General features: G+C 31.2%; 4 protein-coding genes and 1 pseudogene across 5 annotated transcripts, besides 1 other annotated feature; 3 read left to right on the top strand and 2 right to left on the bottom strand.

Annotated features, from left to right (window-relative positions):
* Window positions 1-1,361: 1,361 nt before the first annotated feature.
* TVAGG3_0422800 lies at window positions 1,362-1,599 on the bottom strand (annotated as a pseudogene). The gene has a single exon. A coding segment is annotated over exon 1 (238 nt).
* A 1,284-nt stretch (window positions 1,600-2,883) lies between these two features.
* Window positions 2,884-3,559: a mobile genetic element.
* A 152-nt stretch (window positions 3,560-3,711) lies between these two features.
* Window positions 3,712-4,242, top strand: TVAGG3_0422820 (uncharacterized protein; the record flags this gene model as incomplete). The annotated part of the gene is made up of 1 exon (XM_001310125.1): window positions 3,722-4,180. The coding sequence occupies one exon, from the start codon at window positions 3,722-3,724 to the stop codon at window positions 4,178-4,180; it is 459 nt and encodes a 152-aa protein (XP_001310126.1).
* Window positions 4,243-4,748: 506 nt separating this feature from the next.
* TVAGG3_0422830 (uncharacterized protein) lies at window positions 4,749-4,922 on the top strand (the record flags this gene model as incomplete). Its single annotated transcript, XM_001310126.1, has 1 exon — window positions 4,749-4,922. One exon carries the CDS (start codon window positions 4,749-4,751, stop codon window positions 4,920-4,922), a length of 174 nt encoding a protein of 57 aa, XP_001310127.1.
* A 749-nt stretch (window positions 4,923-5,671) lies between these two features.
* TVAGG3_0422840 (growth factor 3) lies at window positions 5,672-6,330 on the top strand (the record flags this gene model as incomplete). The annotated part of the gene is made up of 1 exon (XM_001310127.1): window positions 5,686-6,270. The coding sequence occupies one exon, from the start codon at window positions 5,686-5,688 to the stop codon at window positions 6,268-6,270; it is 585 nt and encodes a 194-aa protein (XP_001310128.1).
* A 1,832-nt stretch (window positions 6,331-8,162) lies between these two features.
* TVAGG3_0422850 (uncharacterized protein) lies at window positions 8,163-11,488 on the bottom strand (the record flags this gene model as incomplete). The annotated part of the gene is made up of 1 exon (XM_001310128.2): window positions 8,213-11,470. The coding sequence occupies one exon, from the start codon at window positions 11,468-11,470 to the stop codon at window positions 8,213-8,215; it is 3,258 nt and encodes a 1,085-aa protein (XP_001310129.1).
* Between the last annotated feature and the right edge of the window lie 879 nt (window positions 11,489-12,367).

Genomic DNA, 12,367 nt, shown 5'->3' on the forward strand with positions numbered 1-12,367 from the left:
GAAATCAGAACTGATACCTTCAGGAGTGATGCAACCTCCATTTAGTGAACGAACGTCAATATGTTGAGCTGGAATCATGAATGGATCTTCCTTACTGAATAAACGTGGTATTGCTTTAACTGATTCTTCAATTAAACCGTATCCTGGTGTAATGCATTTATCCTCTAAAACTTCCATCTTTGTGCATGAAATAATAACGTCTTCAACTGTTGCGTCAGCAGATGTAGCGGCTAAGCTTGTAATTAATTTTGCAGGAAGTCCGATTTGTTGGAATTTGCGATCATATTTATAAACATGATTCATAATCTTTTCATAATTTTCATCAGTTATCTTTTCATAAACGTAATTTTGTAAATCAGCAACTCTTAACGGGTCAACCTGACAAAATACTAAAGTATCCCTGAAAACATAATATTTAAGAATGATTTCACCAAATGATTTAGGATAATCATCGAACGCCTGAAATGCTAACAAATCATTTACCGGAATAATCATATCAAAAGTGACATCAACTTCTTCATTTGCTTCTTGAAAACTTCTGAAGGGTCAATATATTTACCACATACTGAGTTATCATATTTTTGAACATTATTATATAATGAATGAACAAACTTTTTAACTTTCCTTTCTGATTTTGGTTTATATGTTGCAAATGCGAAAGATTCACGGGCGCAATCCATCTGAAGATAACCGGCATCACCTCTTTCGGTTTCTACTTCTAATTGTTTAAAGTTTGATTTGATGATTTGTAACCAACGAATAAACGCATGCATTTAAAAGCGGCATCACATGTGAAAGCTTTATTTGAAACTAGAGTTGCTTTAACTTTGCGTTTAATATATGTGTCACCTAATTGGTTCACATCATGAGCCGGATTTGTAATTCTTAAATGAGTTTGTTTATCATCAAAATATGGAGCATCAGAGTCATAGCATGAACTTTCAAGTTCTCTATAATATCTTCTACCGTCATTCTTTGCGAATATTTCATTTATCTTTTCGAATGAATGAAATACATTTCCATTAATCGGTTTAGTGTTTGGCACCAAATAGTTAGTCGTCATTTATGATGAAATAAAAAAATCAAAATTAAAAGATGAAAATGAATTTTTAATTTTAATGAAATAATCAACTATGGCTGCAGGATTTTAAAATTATGGGATAAAGTAAAAAGAGGAGCGCATAAAGTTTGGGAAACAATGAAGAAGGAGCAAATTGGATATTTAAGAATAAAGAAGCAATTAGTGACGTTGCAGAACAAATAGCACCTAATGTTCCGGTAAGGGAAGTATTAAATAAAGGAGATAAAGTTTATCGTCGACTACAACCGATATTGAGATAAAAATAATATTTATTTTTCCACTACTTTCCTCCTATTTTATTAAGTATTCCTTCAGCAATTCCACCAACTGCGTTACCTGCTTGTGCTCCCATCGCTGGATTACCTGCTTTAGCACCTAATACTCCACCTAATTATAGTTCCTGCCGTTTTCGCTACTGGTGCCAAAAAGTTTGCAATGGGTTTTATTATTTTCTGATGAACCCAACTTGCAGCTTTCTTAATTCCTTCCCATAACTTTTTAAAGAATCCTGCAGCCATTTCTGATTTAATATTAATTAAAAAATATATTTCATCACTTATATTCTAATTTTTATTTAATGATAAATGAAACCGATTTTAAAAATAAATGAAACAGAGGAGGAAGAAATAAATGAAAGTGAAATGTTCAAAAAAAATAAACATTGTTAAACCATTACTGAAACAAAAATTTTTTCATCTGTTGAAGAATTTAATGACTATTATGCTAATAATAAAAAATTATTTGAAGAATTGACAACATGTAAATTGAATAAAATGTTTAAAGTTGATGGATTCAAAATTTCAAAAATAAAAGGTGTTGTTAGTTTAAATCTATTCCTCAATCAAGAATCACCTCATTAATGAAAATTGATGATTTAACAAAAAGAATAGAAATTATTGAAGAAAGAATGAATCAAATAATTGATTTCATAAATCATGACTCGTTGAGCCCGGGTCCTTAAAGTCCAAGGCACAAAGTGCCCAGACTTAAAGTCCATCACTGAGTTCAAGGTTATATTCATCAAATATTTCATTATTAAATGCAACTTCTGCTAGTTTATTTATTTTTTCAATACGATCATTTGAAAGTCTATCGTTTAATTTTTTCTGAAGTTTTTCATTTTCTAGTTCTGAAACTTTATTTGGATGATATGTAAATTCATGAAATTCTTTTTCCTCAGTTTTGATCATTAATTTACAAAGAACTTTTGTGGTTGGAATTCGTTTGAACCATTTATCCTTAATATTTGTTATAAATTCAATATCTGGAATTAATTCCCAAATTTTTGCATTTTCAATTAATTTATTATCAAATGCAAAAGCAATGGGTTTAATATTATGTTTACCTTTATAATATAAACTTTCTACATAATCATCGAAATAAACATCTACTTGTTTAACATTTTCAAGAATTGGTGAAAGAGCATCCATTAATTGATTGACGGTTACGAATCTTGATCCACTCATTTTCTTACGAATTAAAAAAATAAATTATTCATAAATGTCAGAAGAAAATATTTAAATAAATTATTTAAATTTTTTACTCTATTCAAGAATTTTATTTTTGATATAACTCATTGAATTCAAAATTTTTTAAAAAATTGACACCATATTTGGAATCTATGCAAAAAATATATTCTTTTTATTAATGGTAATATAGGAATTGTAGGAATAAAAACTTTTTATAAATTATTCATAAATTTTTAAAATCTGCTATTCAGAAGTATGTTCAAAAATCATTCAATTATGTGAGAATTCTTACGATTACAAAAAAAGTCACACAACCCGCATACATATACTACTTTCGAACTAAGCCGATCGCTTCGCTCGCGGCTTTCTTTATTATTTTAAATTTGCATATTTCCATCAAAAGTTCATAAGGTAAAAAATTTCGTTTATTTTTACTAAGAAAAAAAAGGTTTTTGATAATAAATTTATTTTATTTCGAAAAAGTAGCAATAATCGTAAAAGGGTATTGATAGGCTTGCTAAAGTAACTAATTTTAGCTGTCAAATACTTTTGTATTTTGAAGTAAATTAGTATAAATTTGTTTTTACTTTTATTTCGAAAAAGTAGCAATAATCGTAAAAGGGTATTGATAGGCTTGCTAAAGTAACTAATTTTAGCTGTCAAATACTTTTGTATTTTGAAGTAAATTAGTATAAATTTGTTTTTACTTTTATTTCGAAAAAGTAACAATAATCGTAAAAGGGTATTGATAGGCTTGCTAAAGTAACTAATTTTAGCTGTCAAATACTTTTGTATTTTGAAGTAAATTAGTATAAATTTGATATTATTTTAACTCCCTTTGAAAACCTCAATTTTCCATACAGAGGGAACGGGAATAGCATCCAATATTCCCTGAGAATGGTTGCGCATTCTCAGTTCCCTCTATATTTCGAACGAAGCTCTCATCGGTCTTTTTTTTAATACTAAACGTTTTTCCCCCTGTCACTTTTAGCTAAAATTTGGGTTTGCCTTGGCAAAATTTCGTCATTTTCATGTCGGAATATTTCAAAATGAAGATTTTCTTCATTTTAAGAAGTTCGAATTCTTTGTCCGATGATTGTCAATCAAAGTTCAATAAATTGTAAAATTGTAAATTTTTCCTCAAGAATAATCGTTATTCTATAATTTTCAAATGATGAAGAATTTTTTACGTGAAATATCCGAAGAATCTAATGAATACAGACAACAAGCAATGAGAATAGAAAATATGTCTCGAGAACTAACAAATAAATATCGGGAATTAGAATATTCGGCCCATAATAGAATTTCTCAATCAGAAAGACCAGTTTCTGCAACAAAACGTACATCAAATGTTGTAATATCACGTGTTGTACAAAAACAGCCTCAAAGACTTACATCAAGATCACTTTCCATGGATTATATGAATACAAAACGCACTCCAAGTACCGCTAGAAGACCTAATTTTATGATCACTCAAAGAACTGTTGTTCATAAAAAAGAAAATCCAGTACCTAAAACCTCAAGATCTCAAGGAAAAGCAATTTTTGATTTAGATGCAATTCCGGATCCAAAAGCTAACCAAAGAGTTAGAACAGCTCTTAATCAACCAGATAGATTTAGAGATATTTAATTCATTTTTATATGATATTTTTTTGTTTTGTTTTTGTTAAATTATATAATTTTCGTATTGTTATTAAACTGTAGCACAATTGAAAAACTGCATAGGAATTAATATTTGCAAATATAAAATGTTGGATAATAATTTAAAACTCGAATTGTGGCAACATGAATGATATTTCCAGGATTTACTGCAAGATCAAATCAAATTATTTCTAATTTTAGCTTGAAATCCGATCAAAAATATGATTTGAAATTGAAAATCTTGCAGAAATTATATAATTTATAGATATATACTACACGAAACAAGCACTATAACCTTTACTTGTAGTTTTGCGATGATATACAGTTTGCTTATTTCAAAAATTTGCATTTGTCACATCGGTAAAAATTTGAGTCTATTTCAATTACAAACTTTTAAATTCTTGTCAGCTGTAATGTACGCACAAGTATCACAATAATATTTCTGAAATCGGTAGATGGAAACATTGAAAATATTTTTTTTCTGAAGAATACTGTTTACATGGAAAACTGTTTGAACACATAATTTCTGAACTAATATCGTTTTTTTAGTATTGCAAATGACACGTGGACCACAATGTGATCGCGAGCGGGCTCGTGCTGAAGCTAGAAATGCCAAGCATGAAAAGAAGGGCGCTACAGGCGATCTTGCCACAAGAAAGGAACGTGATGCTGCAGCAATGCGCGCTAAACAAGAAGCTGCCGCCGCAAAGAAGGCTGCTGGTGAACAGTAGGCAACTAGGAATAAATTGTTTTAACTTTTGATAATTGTTTATTCATTTTTATATACAAATTTCTTTTTCTTATTCCATTATCCAACGCTATTACTTGACATTGTAATAGTAATATATAACTATATTATCCAAATGGCAAAATTGAGTAATATCTACACCTAATCATTTTTCGATATAATATTAACTTGTGAAGAGGATAAATTATTCACAATGGGTATTATACAGATATGGTGCATCTGTATCAAGCACTTTCCCCTTAAATGAATAATGATAATTTTCCATTTTCGAAATATCATCGAAACTAAGATGAATTACACAACAAAGTTAATGAATAACCCACCGTAAATACCTTAGATCTATATTATCTCTCTGATATATCTGTTATATGAAATTTTTAAGGCTCGAAATCAAACTCTCAATTTTGAGAGAACTCTCAAATTATGAGATTGTCGAAGCGCTTTTATCTCATCATCTAAAAGGATTCAAATGAAATTTCCTAGAACAATATGTACCCATAATGATCCATGTATATAGTTTATATATTACACTGAATAGAAGAAGTTCAATCTCCACGAACAGAGGAAATTTAGAGACTAAAAATTTATGCACATCAAGAACTTAAGTTCGTATGAATTAGGTCTCATATTTAAAATATAATATGTTGTATCGGATTTATGTGTTAAACTTAGAATATTTGTACCAATTTATTCCTGTCTTATAACTGAGTGCAATTTTCTTATCGATTTTCACTTCATTCAAGAGGATGGATGAACTAGATCATTTTAAGAGCACCATAACTGTAACAGGGTCTAAAGAAGATGTGGAAAGATTTATTAATGAATTCAAAGCATCAGCTATCAGAATTAAAGGAAAAGATAATTTGTGTATATGCCAGTTCGTAGATCCACTCCCAACATTCGTATACTACAGTGATGGCTACTATCATAAAGTAGAAAATAGACCTCTTACTCAAAAAGAAAGATTAATTTATGCAAACTCAAAGAATTATATGGAAAATTTTTGGGGAATCGTACACGGCTGTGTCGATGGTAGGTTAATACGTGTAAACGAAAATAAGGTGAAGTTTAAGTATTGGACTCCTCTTACTATGATTTCACCAAGAATCTTAATTTTGCTTCATAACAAGTATCCAAATGTTACTATTGACTTTAAGGGAAAGGATGATATTGAATTTATTCCAGGAAACGAACTTAAACCTGTTGAATATAGCATTCCGGGAGGCTCTCCTTTAGCTGATGTTGCGGAACTTGATAGAGTTCAATTAGAAGTTTACCGGCGAGAGAAGGAACGACTCCAAAACTCCTTTTTTAACTCATTCAGAAATTAATGATCGAATAAAACAACAAAACTTTAAATTCTAACATATACCACTGATTATAAAGTCGCAAATCTTATTGGAATTGAATAATAACAAATACTAATAGATTTTTTCTGAGAAAGTCCAATCACAGGGATTCTAAAACATATTTTGTTTCAAATTGCAATTTTTTGAAAAACAATCAAGGAAATTCATATAATGGAAAGATCAGTTGCTCTGGATATATAACGATTGAAAACTGTTCTATACTTGGAAATGAAGGTCCTACTGGATTTAATCTTATTTACAAAGAAGATGGCTCTGTTACAGTTAAAAACTGCTATGTTCAGAGTTCTCCAACTATCCAAGAAGGAATTGACACTGATAACATCAAATATGGAGAAACTTATCTAAATTTATCTCATTTATCGACATTCAACTGCGAAGCCCCAATTCCTATAATTTATAATCACGAAAATAAAATCAATAAAGAAGATGACACATTATTTGATTTGAAGATTGATTGTTGTATTTATATATTTGAATAGTTTACAAAATTTTTGCCAAAATCATTAGATATCAAGTGTCTCATTTGATGCGTGGAGTCACTTTTATAAAGAAAACAATCGATCAAATCCTCTTTCATGCATCAATTGCAAACCAAATGTTACCAACCAAGAGTGCTATGTCTTACTCAGTCAGTTCTTTGACTTAAATGATGGTGCCATCCAATATTCTACTAACAACATCAAAGTATTACACTCAGAATGCAACTTTAATAACAATTCACGAACAGAGAATGGCGGCAGCGTTTATTTTAGCTGCAAAAGTTCACTTGTTCAATACAAAATTTGTTCTTCATCTTCAGAGACAACTACATCTGATTGGCAAGGCGGCCATCACTCATATTCAGATTGTAATTCCCCAGACAAATTAAATTTCATTTACGATTCAACAATTTTTCATTGTGGTAATTTAAACTCACAGAAAACAATTTATTTATACAATGGAAACATTTCCATTCGCTCAACAAATATCAGTAAATGCACAGCATTATATCATTCAGGATATTATCTTAAACCATCAACAGAAGCCTCAGTTTCATTTTGTACTATTGAAAACACAACAACAAAAGAATATCAAGTATTATCTCATTATAATGATGATTATAAAACATATTTTGTTTCAAATTGCAACGTTTTGAAAAACAGACAAGGTAGTTCATCAAATGGAATAATTAGGTGCTATGGATATATAACAATTGAAAACTGTTCTATATTTGGAAATGATGGCCCTTCTGGATTTAAACTTTTTTACAATGATGGAGGATCATTTACAGTTAAAGATTGTTATATTCAGAGTTTTCCATCTATTCCAGGTGATATTGTTACTGATAACATCAAATATGAAGAAAATTATTTAATTTTATCTCATTTATCGACATTCATCTGCGAAATTCCTATACTTAATAATAACAAAAATAAAATCAATAAAGAAGATGACACAAATTTAAAAGATTGTTCTGAATTTCTCAAATTTTTAGTTGCTCCTTTATCATATTCGAATAAAAATTCATCTGAAATACAGATATAATAAAATTCATAAAATATTTAATTGCGTCTTTTTTTTATAAACTCATTTTTTCTATTTGGAGGTACTTTTTATTCAATTTCTATTGTAACCATATGGAGAGCTCAAGCTTATATGTTAAAACATTAAGTTTGGACATGCTAAGACGTGTGAGTATTACTTTCCTTGTATAGGGGCATTAAATACTGTTTGATGCTAATATCTTAATTCAAATTCATTTTCATATTTTAAAATAGAGAGATATAATTTATTACGCAATTTGGTACTTATGCTTTATCAATAGAAAAACCAAAAAAGTTAATGAAGTTTCATTTGAGAAAAAAAGAATAAAATAAGGAATGAAGTTTTTTTTAGAAGTGAAATAAATAAAAAATTAGAAAAATTAAACTTGAATTTGGTTTGTCAGTTCATTTCGTTCTTCTGCATTAATATCATTCTTCTTGTTCTTGTAGTACTTCCAGCCAAAGAATGAACCAACACAGACAACAGCAACTAAAGCTAATACACCAATTACGCCGCCAACAATCTTTCCAACTTTGCTCTTGTTGATTACTGAAATTTCTTCATCCTCCAAAATACTTCCATCTGCTAATTCGACTGATTTCAATGAAACCATAAGTGCAACTTTAGTCTCTTCATCACTCTCAGAGAATGCGTTTGGATCTTGATCTTCATCACAAATTGCATCGAATGTGACATTCTTTACACCTGGTGTCATTGATCCGAATTCTAATCTATCTTTCCACTTGTTGCATTCATCGACGGAGAACTTAGCATAAACAATTGTCTGTGGTGTATCAATCCACTCATTGACAAGAAGATCTTTGAACTCTTCTTCTGTTTCATCGTAAACAAGCAAAATTCTATCTGGAGTTTCACTTATATTGTTTGCATCAATGACAGGGAATCCGCCTTCTTTGAACTTGTATCTGATCTCAAGAACTTGTTCTGTGGCTTCGGAAAGAGGTCCTCTTCTGAATGACATAGGAATGTTGTGACTGAACTTCAATGTATCAATAGTTATTCCACTTCCTGGTAACAATGTAACATTTCCTGAAACAGCTGCTTCTTTCAAGACTGGTTTGCAATTTGCGTCAACATTGAATTCAACAATGTTTAGTTCCATTTCTTGGTTTAATGGATTTGTTACAGAAATCTTTCCATTGACACTTCCTCCTGCATTCAAAACTGTCAAATTCTTGATATTGACATCAACTTGTGAATTAACATTCAAAACAATCTTCTTGCCAGCACCTGTTATCTCTGTGGATCCTTCCAAGTTCAATTGCGTCATTCCTGTCTCTGGATTGATTGTGACGTCACCACTTCCTTGCAACGAAATATTTATTCCGTTTGGCAAATTGTTCAAATTCAATGCACCTGTAGAATTAATTACAACACCGTTTCCCCAGTCATAACCAACACCAACTTCGTACTGGAAACTGATGTTTCCAACTGTCTTTGACTGTGCAATGTTCAAGCCGATTCCTTTAGTTCCATTACCAGAGAATTTGAGTGTTAATCCGGTGGAAGGAATTTCGATTTCAGCGTTGAATGCGGATTGAATTAACTCTGTCTTGATGTTTTGAGCAACTTGGTTTCCTTTGATTTCGAACTCTTTTGGTGTGACTTCGATGGCACTGACAATGTCATTGACTGCTAAATTCAATGTGCCAAAAATGGAGTTTACAAAACCGCCGAATGATTTGACATCCATGTTTACGATGTTTTTAGAGAAATCTACGGCTGTTTTATCGAACGCTTTGGCAAGAGATGTGTTCTTGAAGTCCAATATCGGTGCGAAAAGCCTGAGGGCATCGAAGTTTCCGCTGTCTGAATCTAATTCGACTCCATTAAACGAAACAGAGCCATTGTAAACGTTTCCGAACTTGAGAGATCCTTTAACGTTTACTTTTGGCCTTTGTTGTGAACCGGAACCATCGAAAATCAAGTCTTTTCCGATGAAATTAGCGAAATCTAAAGCGGAAGCGGCATCTCCCATTCCGAATGTTACCAATACCTTCTTAGTAAGGTCGTGGACATGGTTAATGACTTCTCCAGCGTTATCTGGTGAAACAGGGAATGTTCCTGCTGGACATTGTTCCTTTGACTTTGCGAAACAGTATTTTTCTGGCATCCATTCAGGTAATTTCGGTAATGTTACATTGACACATTGTTGCTTTTTGCTGTTCTTGAAACAAGTGAAATTTGGTTTTGGCATTGGGAGATTTTCGACTCCTGGTATCATATTGAGGTCGAATTTGTCACACTCGAACTCTGTGGCTGAGCAGAAAACAGTGATTGGATTGGAAATGAGTTTCTTGACATCTTGGAAATTGGATATTTCCGAAATATCACTGATGATGTTGAATTTCGTGTCTCTGATCTTCGACATCTTGAATTGTTTCGTTACATCAATCCTGCCAACTTTAATTTCCCCATTTGTTGTTAATCTTGTGTCAATTTTGCCTCCTGTAGCGATACTGAGTACTTCCATGACCTTTCCTTCGATTGTGGCTGCGATTCCTTTGAAGATTTTAGTGAAAATTCCAGAAATTCCTTCAAAGAATTCTGAATCCATGGAGATACCAACGTTATCACTGAGATCAAGTTTGTTATTTGTTACCAACTTGCCAATAACAAACTCAATTGGTGACTTTGAGATGTTTTTGAGGATTTCAATTGCATCATCTTTGTTTGGAAGGTCCAATTTGCCTTGGATACCAGCATAAACCTGATCTACAATGACCTTGAGTGCATCTGTACCTTTGTTTATGATGGAAACTGGAATTTCACGGCCGGCGATATGAATTTTGGTACTTTTGAGGTGGTTGAGCTCCATAAGTCTGTTACCAAAAATTAATTCGTTGAAATTGATACCGTTCGTGATTCTTCTCCAAGTTTGATCGGCAAAATTGATTGAACCACCTTGAGCATTGAAGATAAGCTTGAGCATTCTATCAAGTTCTGGACTGCCGTATCTTTTGACGTCAAGCTTTCCGCTCAATTGGTTAAATGTGATATCTAACATTTTAGGGATTGCTGATTTGATGGAAAGCTTGTTGAGATTGTTAGCAGATCCAACAATGATCTTGTTATTTGCAACTTGCAAGATACGATCAATTCCATCACTATCAATATAAGCGTTTGCTTTTGTGTATCCCTTTGCTGGAAGTGCTGCACTCCACATCATGTAGACTGAGATGTTATGTGTAAGCTTAGAAATTGTCTCGCCAACGCGAAGAAGAGCAGTTTTGAATCTAAAGTCTTTGAAATTGACGTCTCCGTTAAGGATTGTCTCTAAGGCAAACATTGATTTGGCGTTTGTTGCAATTTCGATGTTCTCAAGTGTCAACTTTGTTGTCCATTGTGGAATTGAGACATTGATTGAGAGGCCATTTGAATTACCAGCAATCTTAACAGGGCCAATCTTTGAGTTAATAGAAATGTGGTTCTTTGGTGAGTCAATAATAAGAATATCGGCTGATGTAACAGCCCAATTAGCAAGTGTAGTTGTAGTTTCAGAGTTGTAGAAATCCCTTTCACGAGGGCATTTACTTGAATCAGTAGCTAAACAATATGATTTTGCAAAGATTTCAATGTTGATAGAAAATGAGAGAATGCAAAGGAAAGATAACATAAAAAATGATAACAATTTAATATCTTATTATTCAAACATTTGAATTATTTTTGTCAAAATGGACTTGATGAATAAAAAAATATTTTGATATTGTTGGTTTGCATCAAAATTTATCTATTTAAGTTTCATGTAAATTATATAAAATTATTTCAGTGAGCATTGAACATGGCTATATCTCCAAAATATTATATCAAATATTAATATATTAAAATTGAATCAATAAGATCCCATTGAAAATTCAAAATATTTCAACTGATATCATATATACTATAAGCAAATCATTATTTTTCTAAAATCACTGATAGTAATTTTGAGATGATTGAATTTATAATTTTTACAGGTGTTAATATTTTACTCTTTTAATTCATCTTTATCTTTTTTAATATGCGAATAACATTCAATTATATAAATTATTGAGAGAATTGCAAACTCTTCTCAATTCATAATCAATCAATATCATTTTGTTATAGTTTATGCATCAAATTATTATCAATTTTTTTTGTCGCAAAACTCTTTTCTCTTAAACCATCTCGGCGTATCATATAGTATAGGGTTGTTAAAAATATCAAAAATTAGTGTTTTGAAGACACCATGGTGTCTTATAATTTTCCCTTCCTTATTGGCGTGTAGAAATAAATGCGCCAATAGATTGAAGAAGAAGAATTGTTTTTCTCTTAATGAACTTTAATCCTTTTGATATAAGAATATTAAAAACATTAATATAATTTCGATTTCGGAAATTAAATTTCCAAATTTTTTGTCGATTTCGGAAATAACAGGATCCCGCATCCAACACGCAACAACAAAGCACAAAACACACTTTTTGGTTCTTTCATTCTTTTAATCGTAATTTATGTAATACATGATTTGGATAAATTTTACAAAAATAGAACCTAT

This window comes from Trichomonas vaginalis, chromosome V (assembly GCF_026262505.1).
Source record: "Trichomonas vaginalis G3 chromosome V, whole genome shotgun sequence".
Classification (NCBI taxonomy): domain Eukaryota; phylum Parabasalia; order Trichomonadida; family Trichomonadidae; genus Trichomonas; species Trichomonas vaginalis.